The sequence below is a fragment of the Oenanthe melanoleuca genome, chromosome 26 (assembly GCF_029582105.1).
Source record: "Oenanthe melanoleuca isolate GR-GAL-2019-014 chromosome 26, OMel1.0, whole genome shotgun sequence".
In the NCBI taxonomy this organism is placed as follows: domain Eukaryota; kingdom Metazoa; phylum Chordata; class Aves; order Passeriformes; family Muscicapidae; genus Oenanthe; species Oenanthe melanoleuca.
Genome location: NC_079359.1, coordinates 4,991,629 through 5,007,512, shown reverse-complemented (window position 1 = coordinate 5,007,512; position 15,884 = coordinate 4,991,629). Strand labels below are relative to the sequence as shown.

Below are 15,884 nucleotides of genomic sequence, written 5' to 3'. Positions count from 1 at the left end.
CAACTTAAAATGACTTTGGAATATCAACGTTCAGGAATTGGGGGATATTTTCAGGAATGTTGTAAGAGAAGTCCCACAAGGGTGGTCTGAGAAGTGCTTTAAAAATCTCCTGTGATTAACTTACCTTCAAATGGCACATGTCTGTTGGGGGTTTGGGGGCATCTGTCACATGGATGGGATCTGGCAGGCACGATTTGTGAGCCCGTGTGCAAACAGCAGAGCCTCGTGCCTGGGTGTGGGGACCCGTGGGGACCAGCAGGGCTGTGGCTGTGCCTGTGTCTCTGGCTGTGTCTGTGTCTCTGTGTCTCTCTGGCTGTGGCTCTCTGTGTCTCTGTGTCTCTGGCTGTGTCTCTCTGTCTCTGGCTGTGTCTGTGTCTCTGTGTCTCTGGCTGTGTGTCTCTCTGTGTCTCTGGCTGTGTGTCTCTCTGTGTCTCTGGCTGTGTCTCTGTGTCTCTCTGTGTCTCTGTGTGTCTCTCTGTGTCTCTGGCTGTGTCTGTGTCTCTGTGTCTCTGGCTGTGTGTCTCTCTGTGTCTCTAGCTGTGGCTGTGTGTCTCTCTGTGTCTCTGGCTGTGTCGCTGTCTCTCTGTGTCTCTGGCTGTGTCTGTGTCTCTGTGTCTCTGGCTGTGGCTGTGTGTCTCTCTGTGTCTCTGGCTGTGTCTCTCTGTCTCTGGCTGAGTCTGTGTCTGTGTCTCTGTGTGTCTCTCTGTGTCTCTGGCTGTGTCTGTGTCTCTGTGTCTCTGGCTGTGGCTGTGTGTCTCTCTGTGTCTCTGGCTGTGTCTATGTCTCTGTCTCTCTGGCTGTGGCTGTGTGTCTCTCTGTGTCTCTGGCTGTGTCTCTCTGTGCCTGAGCTGCCGGCCGGAGCTGCAGCAGTGCCAGCACACCGCACGAGGGCAGGGGAGCTCCGAGCCCGCCCGGGAGCGGCTCTTGCCGGCGCCAGCGCTGGGAGAGCTCCAGAAGCTCTGCACGTGTGCGTGTGTGTGTGACAGTGGCTGGAAAGACCCCTGGGATTTCTTCTGACACCCCCAAGCAGGGGATAAGGGTTCCTCTAAGCTTACCAGGACAATATTTGAGTGTTACAGAACCACAGAATGCTTTGAGTTGGGACGGACCTTAAAGCTTATCTTGATCCAGCCCTGCCATGGGCAGGGGCACCTTCCACTAGATTAGTTTGATTCAAGCCCTTTGACAGTTGTATGTACATTGTCATCCTCAGTACAGCCGAAGAGAAGATGCAAGCCTGGAGTTTGCTGGATACCTGTGATTATAGATGCACAGAGTTTGCACACACTTTGCTTTCATGTGAGATTTAAGAAATCTCTGTGCAGGATATTTCCAATAATACTTCTGCTTCCCAACTGAATACTTTCCAGAATAGGAGAGTGTAATGGCTGGAGGAGTCAGAGGAGACTGCTAACATTTCAGCCCCTTCCAGTCCTGCTTCCTCTACACCATGTTCCTGCTATCACCGTTCAAAGTTGTGCCTCTACCTCCTCTGCCTGTGGGAAACATCCAGCTGAAAAAAGGCAGATTTCAGACGGACCTGTGGCTTTAGTCCCCACTTACTGTGCTTGTACCTGAAGGCTCTGAGGAGAGCCAGCTCTTGGCTGCATGAGGGCAATGTGGGCTTTACCCAGCACAGGATGCCAGGAGGTCCTTGCTCCATGCTCCTCTCTGACTCTCATTGGGGTTCAACCCCATAGCTGAGCCCTCTGTGACAACATCCATCAGACCTCACCTTTTCCTGTTCCAGTCTGCCCATCTTTGTCTGTTCCACCTTGAAACTCTGACAGAGACCATGGAATGGAGCAGATACAAGGGAAACCTCCAGCATGGGCAGTACAGATTGGAGATCACAGTGTCTTTCACCTGGAGAACAAAAGTTGATATATTTTGTCCTGCTCTGCTACTATACTACCAGCAGCCCTTTCCTGGGTCTGTGGTGGAAGGAAGAGGTGTGTGGGGATTCAGGGCTTGGGAGCACAGTGCCCATATGGAGAAAAGTTGGGTCTGCATGGCAGGGAAAAGATCCCAGCAGGAATTACATCTAACAAAATATTCACAGATGAAAAGTTAAGATGAATTGTCTCAGTTTTGTTTCTAGGAGTTCAAACCAGCAAGCATGTGAATGACAGTCTGGAAGTTGCCAGTCAGGTTTGGGACAGTAATGAAAGAAATTGCCTGAAAAAGTGAATGTGTTTTCTGTGTCACTGGAGAGCTGGCACAGGATGTGGGGGGTTCAGGTATGACCTGGAACTGAGCTAGCCCTTGGTAGCTCAGGTATGAGGTCACCTGGCAGACCTGATGGGTGGTCCATCCCAGTATTGAAGATGGGCTTGCATTCTCCAAAACATCTGTTTTCCTTTGGCCTCCAAGGAGGCCAGTACCAGACGTTTTCATCCCATGCACGGTTTGTTCCTCATCACTTGCATTCCCGTGGCCACGGCCGTGCTGCCATCCCAAGCGTTCCCAATCGTGGCCCAGTCTTACAGAAATCACAGTGTTGGTGGAAAAAACAATGAGATTGAAACAACAATACCGTAGGGTGCTTGCTCTGCTGGCTTTGTTTCAGAGGAGCTGCACATCTCCAGCCAGGAGGGCTGGCTGGGGAAAGCTGACATCTGAGCGTGCCTCCACATTGTCCTGCTAGACAATGCTTCCGGGTCCCCAGGGCCACAATCCTCCTCAAACATGCCATGTCTGCCCTTCAGGGTGTCCTGGCAGTGCCTTGCTGACGTGCAGGGGAAACCTCAAAGGTGCCCAGCCCTCACAATGGCTTCCAGAGCAGCTGTGCCTGTCCCCCTCCCACCCCAGCCTGTGCCTCCAATGTGCTTCTCAGCACAGCCTCAATGGCCTCAAGCTCCTCCTTTTCACCTTGTCACCTCGGTCCCTCCTGCCTGGAACTGGCTGATCCAGGCAGCATGTGCTGCCTGCAGCAGCAGCAGCATCACCCCTGGCTACCCCCAGCTGGCTGAGGGCTGAGCTGCCCAAAGTTGGGCAGAGTGGCACCAGTAAGGGCCAAACCAGAGGCTAAGAAGGGAGATGGAGTGGTGTAGGACTGCTTTTACTTCTTAATTTTTTAAAAATAATTGTTGAACTTAGTGCTTGGTAGGGTGGAAAGATGAGCACACTGTTGGAGGTGTGGTGAAAGGCACTTCAGTGATCATTTTCCAGAGAGCTCATACTCTGATTTATGGCCTGCAGCAGCAATAGAAAGGTGTTGGTTTCTGTTTCCTCCACCTCTGCAGATCCACACACTTTCACTGTTTCTCAGGCAGCTCTTGGGTCAGTACAGAACCTGCTCTGTGTTTATGCTCCCTCCTTTCCCCTTAGCAGCCCTGCAAGGAGCACAGCTCAGAGAGGGCTTCAGGCTGTGTTTGCTGCAGTGGGCCCTGAGGGGAGCAGAGGGAACAGATCTCTGCTCCATCACCCTGACTGGCCTGTGGAGCAACAATGTGTGGAAGGGCTCTGTGCCCGTGGGAGCTGGAGAAGAGGATCCTGGCTGCTGCATTGTGCAGTGCTCCAAGCAGCTTTGTTCTCTCTGAGGCTGACAGTTCTGGAGTTGCCAGGAGATGGGCACTGGCTTTCAGAGACAGCTGAGCTTCCCTGCATGGAGCCAAGGGACTGGAAATCAACCTAGGATGAGTCTTTCCCAGTCCTGAGCAGCCCTAAGGACATGGAAGAAAATGGCTCTGTGTTTTTGATGAGCCAAACACATTTTCAGCAGGTGTGGGATAGCAGAAGTCTGGATCAGGATTCAAGTCTCACAACAGACCATGTTTTTCACAGTTCCCACCTGAAGATTGTAGCAGAGCTTTGGATTTTGTCACTAAATCTGGGGGTCCCACCCTATTCTCTAATCCTTGGGTCTTGTTCCTCTGATCTCTTGCTATCTCTCAAGTTTTTCATCTTGAGATAAGACCACAGGCCTTAAGTGCAGAGGAGGGAAGCAGAGCCAGGTTCTGGCTGCTGAGTCTGGCTCTGCATGGGAGATCCTGTGATGTCCTTACACTTCTGTGCTGTCCTTGTATGATGTCCTTACACTTTTATGTTCCTGTTCACCAACTCAAAGCCCTGAGAAGCAGATCACAGGTACAGCTCACAGGAGTGTCTCCATGGGACTGAGGAGGCACCTGGTGCTGCAATTCTGCTGCATAAAGGTGTGTAATTTGTCTCTTCCCTCCTGAGAGCAGGGGTGGGAGGGTGGTGTCAGCTCAGGTGGGCACAGCACCATTTCCCAGCTCTCACCCAAGGCACAGCAGCTGCCAAGAGAAGCACAAAGGTGCTCCTCACATGAAAGAGGACAGAAACCAGCACTGGTCAGCAACAGGGCTCATTTATTATCTCATGGAAGTGAGTGACAAACAGCTGCAGTAACGTCAGCAGAACCAAAGCTTGGCCCAGGGCCTGAGCTCTGAGCACAGGGCTCCCTGCTGCCCTGGGTGGCACTGGGAGGTTTGTGATGGAGCCAATGGATTTGGGAGATCCCTGAGCTGCAGGGAGTGGATCTGAGGCTGTTCCCAGGGCCTGTGTCCTCCTGATGTCCAGCCCACAATGCTGATTTCTGTTTCCTCCTTCTACACCAGCTGCCTGCCCTTGAAATAGGAGAAGGCACATGCAGTCCCCAAATGGCTGCAGTGTGTGGGACATGTACCCAGAACCAAGAGCCTCTTCCAGGAGTGAGGTTTGGGGGCAATGAGGCAGCAGCCATTTTCACCCTATCTGACCAGGAGCCAGGTGATTACAGACAGGAGTGGCCCAGGTGTGCTGTGCTGTTTGAAGGGGGGTAGTGGCAGAGGTGGAGGGGGCCTGGTGTGCCCTTGGGTGCCTTGGCTTGGTGCTGCTGAGTGACCTCAGGCAGAGCACATGGATTTTCCAGGGAACTGTTTGGGTTTGCCTGCTGTGGGTTTCAGAGAGCCCTTGTGAGACACTGTGGGTCAGACTGAAGGACTGAGCATCCCCAGCTCCTGGTCTTGGCTGGAAGTGAGGGTTGTGTCCAACCCACGGGGCTCCCAGTGAATGGGTGGGGATTCCCAGAGTAGAGGCAGTCCAAAACTCAGGTGTACACACAAATATGCTGCTTTTGGTGGTGTGAGACAGACACCAGCCCATTTCCAGGGCTGTGTGGGACCTGCAGAGAGCCCTAGAGGACAAAGCCTGGGGTTCCTGTGAGTGTCCATGTCATTGCAGTTGGCCATTTCCAGGGGTTGCCACAGAGTGATGCCTTTGGCCAAGAGGTCTCTGCTGTGAGAAGACAAGCTTGGCTTTGTTCAGGCTCCTCCTGGCTGGTGATGCTGCAGGGTGAGCAGAGGAGGGTTTCCCTGACCCTCTTCCTGAGCCAGTGGGACTCTCTCCAAGGCAGTTCCTAGCAGAAGTGAGACTCACACAGGGATTGTCTCCTCCCATGGCCAGCCCTGAGTGTCTGGAGCTCAGTTTGAGCCCTTCTAGGCCAGGGGCAGCTGGCAGAGCGGTGCCTGTGGCCCAGGCAGGTGTGGTGGGGATGAGGGTAGACAGGTTGTACTGGTGATTTTCAGGGAGCAGTTAGTGTCACCTTGCTGGCCCCTTGGCACTGGTGGTGGCCCTCGGCGGGTGCTGGGGGCCGTTCCCTCGGCTGCTCCCAGCAGGGTTATAGGTGAGACGTGTAGGGCGGCGTGGCTGGGGAGGGGAGGAAGGTTATCCGGAGGCTGCTGCCCGACAGATCTCGGCTCTCTGAAGTTATCAGCACCTCGCTGTCGCTGAGGCAGGGACAATGCTCAGAGCAGCCCCTCTCCTTCCCCCTGGTGCCCACCCTTTGCTGGCAGGGGATGAGCGTCATGGAGGGGAAGCTGTAGCTGTCAAGGATGGGGTGCACTCCCAGGGAATCTGGAGTCTCACACATGTGGTCGATGTCAGAGAAGTTCACCAGAGCCTGGGTGGAGTCATAGGAGCTTTTCTCCATGTCATCAGCCCTGCAGGACTGGGGGAAGCTGCCCTTGTCCTGCCCCTTCTGCCTCAGCAGGCGGAAGTCATCTCTGAAGTGGGGGTTGAAGAGCAGGTAGAGCAAGGGGTTGAGGCAGGCAGGCAGGGGCAGGACCACAAGGAAGACGGATTTGATGACCTCTGGGGTGATAAGGAAGAGATTGAGGGTAGAGGAGAAGGTGAGGAAGGCCACTGGGCAGTAGAGGAGGCAGTTGGTGAAGATCAGCCAGGCCACATGCTTGACCATGGCACAGTCCCAGACAGCGCTGAACTCCCCCTTCAGCAGGCTGCAGTAGAGCCGGATGTAGGTGCCGGTGATGGTCAGGAAGCAGAGCATGTTTGTCATCACCAAGGCCACACTGAAGCCCAGGGCAGTGGGTTTCCCCTCTGGAATGGGGTATGGGAGGCAGAGAGGGGATGCTCCATATTCCCCAACGGAGAAGAGGGGCAGAACAGCAGCCACAGAGGAGAGCAGCAGGCAGCAGCAGGCAGCAGCCTTGACCTTGCCGAGGGACGGGGACTTGCCGTAGCCCCGCACGCAGGAGGCTGAGAGGCTGCACTGCACAGCAGCCAGGGTGAGCAGGAAGATGGCAGCCTGGGAGGCCAGCACGGACAGGAAGCCTGTCACCCTGCAGCCCACACCTGCCTCCCACCTGGCGCCGTAGCGGGCGAAGTGGCCGTAGGTGAGGCCGTCCACCAGCGCCAGCATGCTGCAGGACACGCCTGTCAGCAGGTTGGCCCCAGCGATGGAGCCCACCAGGAACTTCACTGGGGACAGGTAGCTGGGGGAAGCAAAGACAGCCAGGATCACCAGCCCATTGCAGAGCACCGAGACCAGCACGATCAGCCAGACTCCCAGGCGGATGAGCCAGCTCTCAAACAGCTGATCACAGGGCTTGAAGGGACCTGGAAGACAAACCCCAAAGTTACTCTCAGCAGAAACTGCCTCTCTCCAGTGCTGCTGCTCGCCCAGAGTGGTGGCTGTGTCCCAGCCCTCTCCTGGCCCCACCAGCCATGTGAGTGCTGAGGGCTGGCAAGGAAAATATGACACTGTCCACCCTCTTCTGCAGCTGCCTCTTGGCTCTCCCCTGTGCTCCTGACCCTACACTGGAGTGCCTCTGGCATCCTCTCAGGTCTTGTCTAGGGCAGAAAAAAGGTGCAGGGAGAGGTCAAAATGAAATAAGAAAAAACAAACTGATCAGTTTGCTGATTTGATTGCTCCTAAAATGTAAAAGGGTCATGACTCCAGACTGACCAACAGTCCTGGTTCCAGCCTGGCCCAAGGCCCCTCTACCATTACCTGCTCCTTCTCATGTTCCCCCTGGGAGCTGGTGGTGTGGAGATCTGCCAGGATGGCTCTGGCACTGCCAACCTCTCTCTGTACACTCAAGACCTTGGCTAAGAGGTGTCTGTTTCTGCATGAATGGCCTCTGCACAGAGGGGAGCAGCACCATGAGCTGAAGTGTCTGGGCATGAGGGAGAGGGGGATGGAGCTGGAGTGGCAGGGAAGGGACAGAGGGGTCTGGGCAGGCAGAACAATGAAGGATATCAGGAGAAAGAAAGAACAGAAGTGGATGGATGGGGAAGTGAGTAAGGGAAGGGCATGAAGGGGTAAAAAGAGGACTGGTCTAGAAGTTGTTTTCCAAAGGAAAAAGAAGAAAGTGGGGAAAGAGAGAGCGGGCAATGGTAAAAAATTTCCTCTGGGAGGGATTGGGATGTTTCAGTGAGTGGCTCAGCAAAAACAAAACCAGGGTGGCAGAAGTTTTAGGTGGTAGAGAGCAAACAAAATTAGAGGAAATGGAGAAATCTTTTTCATCTCAAAGGAGGTGAAGCTCAGAGAGCCAGGCAGCAGGACATGCCCTCAGCTGAAATCTTGTTCCTTTTGCAACAAATTCAGTGGAACAACTGGTAAAAACTCTGTGCCTGCCAGTTTCCTACAGCCTCCATGTGTGCTTGTGTAGGACCCCACTGAGCTATGAACAGGAACAAAATCAGAAAGCAACCTCCTTGAGCCCCAACCAGCATGGGCAGTCCAGTGCTTCCCTGCTCTCCCTTCCTCAGGAAACAGAGCAAAGTTTCCCTGCAGTTTGCAGTGCCATAGGTATGATCAGGACATCAGGGACAAAGCTCTGCCTTGCAATATTCCAGCCTGGCTGAGACAAAGCCAAGTGTCAGTCATGCAAGGGAACAGGAGAGCCAGATCTGAGTGCAGCAGGTTGGTGGATGGAGGAGCTGGTGATGCCTGGGGCTCCTGATCAGCCTTATCCTGACCTGAGCCTCCTTCCTAGGAGGGGAGAAGCAAACTCCTCACCTGCCCCCATTTGGCCTAAGCCCAACCCATGAAAGGTCTTGGGGGATCCTGGGGGTTTAGAGAAGCTCAGAGGATCCCAGCTCTGTTCTGGCTGCTCACCTGGGCTTGGTGTGCACTGAGTAGTGGGGTGCAGCTTTGATTCCTCAAGGTCCAACTGAAGATCATCTGCATCTAGGTCATCTGGGGAGGAGAGAACAGGAAAAGGAGCTCAGGTAAGAACAAGCAGAACCTTCAGAGCTCACTGGGCCAGGAGCCTTTGCTGCTGCCTGTCCTGCACACAGACCTTCCCAGCCAGCTCCCAGCCTGCAAGTTCAAAGGAGCTGCTGGTGTACAGTTTGTCCCCTGCAGTCACTGCTCTAGAGGGAGAAGATCTTGTAAATGTTGGTGGGTTGCAGTGTAGCCAACCCCTCTGTTTTTAGGTTACTCCCAACATTTGAAGTATAAGAGCCCCAGATCCCAGAGCTGTGTGACTGCAGTTCTCTCCTCCCAGAAATCTTTATTAAATAAAAAGTAAAGAAATATTCCAGCCTGTGTGGTTACAGAACACAAAGCCTTCAAATGCATCTTCTCTGTGGGAGCTTTCTGGGCAGGCCTTGTCCAATGTTTGTTCATCAACAGGGATTTTGGGGCTTTGTTCAGAGGGAGCCATCAGCCTCTCCTTACAGCACAAAGTTTTCGTCAGCAGCCACCACCCCCAAACAGTTCAGCAGCAAAGAAACAAGGGAACACAACATTTATTGCTCTGTTTTATGCCCTGTAAAATCTTGGGGCTGTGGCACCTTGTTTTTAATGTGGATGTTCCCAGGATTTGCTGAGGGCAGACTGGTTGCCTGTGGCTGCAGATTCTGCATCCAGGGGGTTTTGGCCCAGCCCTGCACCAGCATCTCTGTCATGCTGGCAGCTGCACCCTGAGCCAGGCTGGGGCTTGCTGAGGGTCAGGCAGAAGAAGAAGCTGCTGGAAGGGAATGGGGCCAAGCCCTCAGCTGTGTTTTCAGTGTAGGCCATCACCAGGCTGAGTGGCATCCTCTCAGTCTGATCCACACTGTGCTTTTCTGCTTTGTTCCTTGTTCCAGTTCCCAAAGTCCTGCTGGCTGACAGCACTGGGACACAGTGAGCAGAGCTGCTGTCCTGCTGCCCTGTTCCCAGCCATGGCACCAGCACAGCCTTCAGCTCCCAGTGGAGATCTTGGGCAGGTTTTCTGCCAGCAGGAGGAAAGGGAAAGGATGTGGTTGTGTTCTTGCTACAGCCTGATGGCCAGAGAGCTGGATCTGTGGGATGAAGTTGTGGGATGAACTCTCTTTGGATGAATGGACTGATGCTGGAGCCCAGGTGTGCACCTGGCAGCTTAGACACATGCCAGGAAGGCAGATTTCCACAGCACTGAAGATAAGGCTGACCTGAGTGGATTTACATGTCTAATCTGTTTACAAGTGGCTCATGAGCTATGGTCCCTGCTTGTGTTTGAAAATGTGACTGGGACTATGTGATTAAAGGATGATGACAAATAATGTGCTATCTTTAGTGCCTCCTGACAAGCTTCATGGCTTTCTCAGCTTCAGGGAGCTTTGGAAAAAAAGGTCATTTTAAAAATCTGTCTGTGTAAGAATTGAAATATTACTGCTGCTTTGGAGCCTGGCAAGGAAACACTCACAGTGGGATGGAAAAATATTTCATCCTTGTTTTTTGTAGTGTTATAAATCTTCAGTGTCTTTTCCAGCCACAGTGTGGAGGCTGTGATGGGCAGTCATGGTACCTGAATAAAACAGACACAGGCTTGCTCCTTGTGTGCTCTGCTCAGACCCATGAGAAAGGAGCTGCTGGTACCAAGTGAGAGGAAGAGGAGCAGAACTGCTGGCAGAACAGAAAACACTGGGCTGAATGTCTTTTCCCCTTAGTGCTGCCTGCTTGTTCCCTCCATCCTGTCTCAGCCAGGGCAGTCCCTGGTGTACTGGGCTGCAATACAGGATGTGACCAGAAATGTGGATTCTGTCCCCATCTGCTGCAGCCGGGTGGGGCGGTGACCCTGATCTCCTGGCACACATTATCTGCTCATGGGCCATCTTTAAACCAGCTGGGCAATCATCTTTATCTTCCCACAGCCCATCCTCCCTCCAGGAGATATCTCCTGTTCATGGCCAGTGAGTCCCAGGGCATGACTGATAAAATTCCATCATCCCATGGGAGATGCTCCAGCCAGGGGAGGAGCCAAGCCTTTCCTACCCAGATAAAAACTGAGATTTGGAACACCAGAGCACCTTTTCCACTGGATTCCAGAGGAAAACCAGACCTTTCCCCATCATCCCTGGAGCTTCAGAGGAAACTGCACCTTCTCCAGCTGAACCACATCTGCCCCTGCAGGAGGATGCAGCCACCATTGAATGGGACTGTGCCAACACCCTGACTGACTGACGGGTGTCAGCTTGGATTCTGACTCTGGCAGATATGCTGGATATGGGGCAGGAGCCACTGCCAGGCAGAGCAGGGCTGGGCATTGTGAGCCATTTCTTGTCCCTGCATGGCTGCCTGGGACAAGCTGCACTTCACTACCCTGGGGCTCTGTGGACTTGTTTGGGGAGGGCTGGAAGCAATGCACAAGGCTGAGAGGACAGAGCTGGCAGGAAGTGCTCCCTGTCCCTCCCACAAGTTCTCCCACAGATCTGAGTGCCCTGACAAGCCTGGCTGGACCCTGCTGTGACACAGCCCTGAGGTATCTTCTCTTCAGCAGACCACTTTCCCTCTTGCATGAAAGGAATGTTTGGGAGCTTTTTCCTTTAATGAGAAAATGTTACAAGATTCATATAACCCAGCTGGATACCACCAGTGGCCATCAGAAAGGAAGCACAGGGAACAGAAATGAAGCAATGATTAATTAAGTAAAACAGCAATATCACAAACCCCTTATGATCAAGAGCAGATCCTGTTGCTGGAGGTCTGGAAAGCCATCTGCAAAAGCTGCACATCAAAAGAATGATGTTCCTGTGCATTTTACATTTGCACCTCTGTGCTTTGATATTTCAAAACAGATCCAATGCTTTAACGTCTGAAAATGGGAGCCTTTACAAGCTGCAAATAGTCTCATTTGGCATGTCTTAGAATCAGTCAGCATTCCCCTGGTCCCAGCATCTCATGAACACACCATCCACGAGGCTGACACTGGCCTGGAGGCCTGGGACCCTGTGCTAGGTTTTGGTCTGCTGACCTGGCCAGGTGAGAGCATCCTTTGGGACATCAAAGACTTTGGTACTGAGCAAAGCAGGTCTGTGGCCCCTTGTCACAAACCAGATCTTTCCACAAATGCAATAATTTGCTGGGCAAACCCTACAACTATCTGCTCTAGGACTGCTGCAGGATGGGCTGCATTAATGATGGAAAAAGTGACCTGGCTCAGAATAAAATCCTGCAGCAATGACTGGAACATAACTCCTCTGTTTGTCTGGCCAGTGTTACCACCAAGTCTGCCATGCTTCCTGGAGCCACTCGTGCCAGTAGGAACCACATTTGCTGCCCTCTGGCTGGACTCTTTGCATGTCTAAAGATTATTCTAAGGCTGTGAAGGATCGGTGCAGGAAGAGGAGCACAGGGCTTGGGGTCCCTTGCTGGCTGTGGGAGCCACAAAGTGCCTTGGCCATCCTGCATCCAGCAGCTCTGGGGCTGCATCTGCCTCCAGAGCCAGTCCTGCCTGCTCAGGGAGTGGGAGGACACAGCAGAGCCCCTGCTCAGAGCTCTAAGAGCAGGTGGGTCAGGGGCTCTCCAGGGGCACAGCCCTCTCTCCATCTGCCATGTGGAATTGCCTACAGGATGTCTCAGACCTTGCAAGTGCACTGTGTTTACACAAATATATAAATAGAAGCAGCATCCAGGCTGTGTTCTGAAATGCTGTTTGCACTCTCCAGCAGTTACAGAGGAAGCACAGGTTCATGTTTTTCTTTGTTATTCTGAGATTCTCTTGCAGAGGGATCACACCAGCCTTGTGCTGGAGCTGCTGCTGTGGGGCTGGGAGTGCTGGGGTGCCTTGCTCTCTGCTGGCCCCCTGGAACTGGCCACAGGCAGTCTGAGCAGAGCTGCACTTTAGAGCACAGGATAAACTGACTCTTGCACAGAAAGTGCTGTTTGACCATGGAGCTCCTTCTTGCCTGCCTTGGCCAGTCCCTGTGCTGTGCTCCCCAAACATGTCCTGTTGTCACACCTAACCCTGGCCTTCACTGTAACACAGGGCTGTGCACAGAAGTAGCACACGCAGGTTTCTGTACCTCCAGCCAGTGGGAAATTCCAGGGCTTTGAGTTCTGCTCTTTATTCCATGCAGGGTCACCAAATGAAGCCTGTTCAAAGCAATGGGGCACCTGTGCTGGAGAAGGCTCAGCCTGCCCTCCCTGAGGCAGGTGGCACCTCTGGCAGTGGCACCTCTGACAGTGACACACCTGCAGATGCAGGATTGAGGCAGGTGGCACCTCTGGCAGTGGCACCTCTGGCAGTGGCACACCTGCAGATGCAGGATTGAGGCAGGTGGCACCTCTGGCAGTGGCACACCTGCAGATGCAGGATTGAGGCAGGTGGCACCTCTGGCAGTGGCACCTCTGGCAGTGGCACACCTGCAGATGCAGGATTGCACCCAGGCTCCCAGCCCTGCCCAGGCACCCAGCACTGCTCAGCCCTGTTTACTCACAGTGGTTTTCAGCGTGGCCTGGGAACAGTTCCAAGCTCCTCTTGTGGGGATCCTCCTCCTCAGGGCTCACATCCTCTGCCTCCCACTGGCTGGACACCCTGAAGAAGCTGCTGCAGCTCCCATAGGCACAGCACTGGTAGGCATAGGGCACCTCCAGGACTCTGCACAGAGGAAAGCACAACTTTAGCCTGTGTCCCCTCCATGACCTCACTCTGCTTTGCTTTGCACCTTTTGCTTCATTCCTTCAGCTGTTCAAAGATGAAGCTCACCTACACAGAGTCACAGAATATTCTGATTTGGAAGAGACCCACAAGGATCATCATGTCCAGCTCTGAGGTGAAAGGCCCCCACAGGGATCACACCCAAAATGTTTGTGCACAAACCAGCTGAGCTAACCCCAGAGTCAAAAAAACGTGGAATACACGAATTTCTGTGATGTCCCTGTGCAGGAGCCATGCTGATCTTCTCTGTACCATTCCAGTTTTGGTACCTGTGCTGCTGACATGACAAAGGCTGCTCTGTGTGGTGATGGTGCAGTGGGAGGGACTTTGCTATGGTGAATGACTCCATGTAGGACAGGGTGAGGACCCAGGGCAGCCCATGGTGTCTCTGGTGCTTATGGGCCTGTCACTCAATAGAATGTTGTCAAAGACCAGGTTTGGAAACTGCTCTAAAGTTCCCAGATAGTTCCTTCTCCTGGTTCCAGCCAGAACGGGATTAATTTTTGCAGTAGGTGTGAGGGAACATGGCCAGAACCCAGAGGTTATTCTGTACCATCTTACTCATTGCTGGGGGGAAAGGAGAAATGTGATGGGGGAGCCATTTGGTATTTGTTTGTTATTGGGGGCTTTCCATGTAAATAACATTTTTTTCTTTTATTTTTTATTATTAATATTGTTGCTGTTACTGTTTGTGTCTTATCTCATTGCTGTTTCCAGTAAATTGTTCTTATCTCAACCCATGATCTTGGCCTTTTGTGCCTCCACTTGGGGAGGAGTGAGTGGTGCCTGGTTTTAGCAGGAATACCAAATTGGAGAATACCATTCCTGAACCACCACACTCCTAAAACCCTTCAGCTGCTCTCCTCAGAACAAACTAGCCCCTCTCTCCAATGGTCTCCACTTTTTACCCCAAGGCCATGTTTTTCCAGGCATCCTTTCTTTCCTCAAGGGGAGAATCTTGCCCAGAGCAAAGCTCCCCTTGCTTTTGTTGAGGGCACCTTCAAACTCCAGTTCAGGGGTCCCAGCTCAGGCAGGGAATTCTCAGGTCTCACAAGTGAAGCAAGCTATTTAAATATGTCTGATTTCTACTCGAAAGTTGAGTTGTTAGTTGCTAATTATAAGCATGTATTACAAGGTTAATTCAACATCAGCTGAGCATCATCTGGATGCAATACCAAGCTCTCTGTCAGCAGCTGCATTTTTGGCTTTGCTGGAAATCAGGGAGACTGCTGATGAAGGCAAAGGAACCCCAGCTTTTCCAGACAATTAAGGTCCTCTGACAAGATCAGTAAATATGGTAAAACTCTATATTCTAAAAATATGCTTTTGTTTTATGTTCTCAAACATTTCTGGCTGAGCCCTGGGAGGGTCTGGAAACTCTGTATACAAGCTCATTTCCTGTTATAAGCTCCAAATAAGATCCTATTATTGAAAGGTGCAGATCCTCCCAGAACTCAGAACTGCTCTCAGATGACTCCTCCAGACATGTGCCTCCAGTCTAAGGCTATTTAATGGCAGCACCCCAAAATTTAGGGAATGTTAATGGGTCCATTGCCTGGCATGGTTCACTGAAGCACTGCTGCAGGCTCAGTTCCTTTGGTACAGATCCAAACCATCAAGAGATGCCAGTGGAACTCATTTAGAGGAGAAACATCCTGCAAGTGCTGAACTTGACCCACCCTGCACTAGAGCAGGTCTGGAGGAGCCCATGGAGATGCTGGAGCCAGGCTGGAGAGCTGGGGGGGCTCACCTGGGCAGGAGAAGGCTCCAGGGAGAGCTCAGAGCCCCTGGCAGTGCTCAAAGGGGATTGGCACTTGTGAGGGCACAGCCTGAGTCCAGTTCTGGACCCCTTACTTCTCTGAGGGGCTGGAGTCAGACCAGAAAAGGGAAATGGAGCTGGGGAAGGATCTGGAGAAGAAAATATGGTGAGTGGCTGAGGGGCCTCAGTCTGGAGCAGAGGAAGCTCCCCCTCAGCAGCAGGGACCTTCTCACTCCCCACAGCTGATTTAACAAGCTGGGGGTGCTCTCTGCTCTTCTCCCAGGCACTAAGCAGCAGGGAGAGAGGAAATGGCCTCAAACCACACCAGGGGAGACTCATGTTGGAATCGAGGAATTTCTTCAAGGAAGGGCTTGTTAGACATTGGAAGGGGCAGCCCAGGGAGGTGGTGGAGTCCCCATCCCAGGAGGAGCTCAGGGAACAGCTGGATGGGGCACTGAGTGCTCTGGGCTGGGAGACAAGGTGGGGATTGGGCACAGGCTGGACTCCAGGATCTCAGAGGTTTCTTCCAACATTAATGGTTCTCTCATTCTGTGGTTCTGTAAAGAAAGCTGGAGAGGAACTTTGGACAAGAGTCTGGAGGAGCAGGACAAGGAATCCTCATTTCCTACTGGAAAGGGCAGGGTTAGATGGGATACTGGGAAAAAATTCATCCCTGTGAGGGTGGGGAAGCCCTGGCACAGGTGCCCAGAGCAGCTGTGGCTGCCCCATCCCTAAAGTGTCCAAGGCCAGGCTGGATGAGGCTTGGAGCAGCCTGGGATAGTGGAAGGTGTCCCTGCCCATGGCAGGGGTGGAATGGGATGAGCTTTAATGTTTATTTTAAAGAAACCCACCCCATTCTATTGTTCTATGACCTTGGGTGTAGAAAACCCTCCAAAAGCTTCTGGAATCCCCTGCAATTTGGAAACCAGCCATGCAGCAGATCCCAGCTATGAGTTAAAAAAGTCAGAAGAGAG

General features: G+C 52.7%; 1 protein-coding gene and 1 non-coding gene across 2 annotated transcripts in view; both read right to left on the bottom strand.

Moving 5' to 3' along the window:
* Window positions 1-4,317: 4,317 nt before the first annotated feature.
* LGR6 (leucine rich repeat containing G protein-coupled receptor 6) overlaps window positions 4,318-15,884 on the bottom strand; it is a 109,845-nt gene continuing 98,278 nt past the window's right edge. The window contains exons 16-18 of the mRNA XM_056511562.1: window positions 12,931-13,091; window positions 8,366-8,446; window positions 4,318-6,861 (exon numbers count right to left, since the gene is read on the bottom strand). Coding sequence (XP_056367537.1) covers window positions 5,624-6,861; window positions 8,366-8,446; window positions 12,931-13,091 — 1,480 coding nt within the window. The 3' untranslated portion in view covers window positions 4,318-5,623. The remainder of the gene's footprint in view (window positions 6,862-8,365; window positions 8,447-12,930; window positions 13,092-15,884) is intronic.
* On the bottom strand, window positions 13,338-13,438 carry LOC130263851 (U6 spliceosomal RNA). The gene has a single exon (XR_008842402.1). It is a non-coding gene; the product is annotated as a U6 spliceosomal RNA (small nuclear RNA).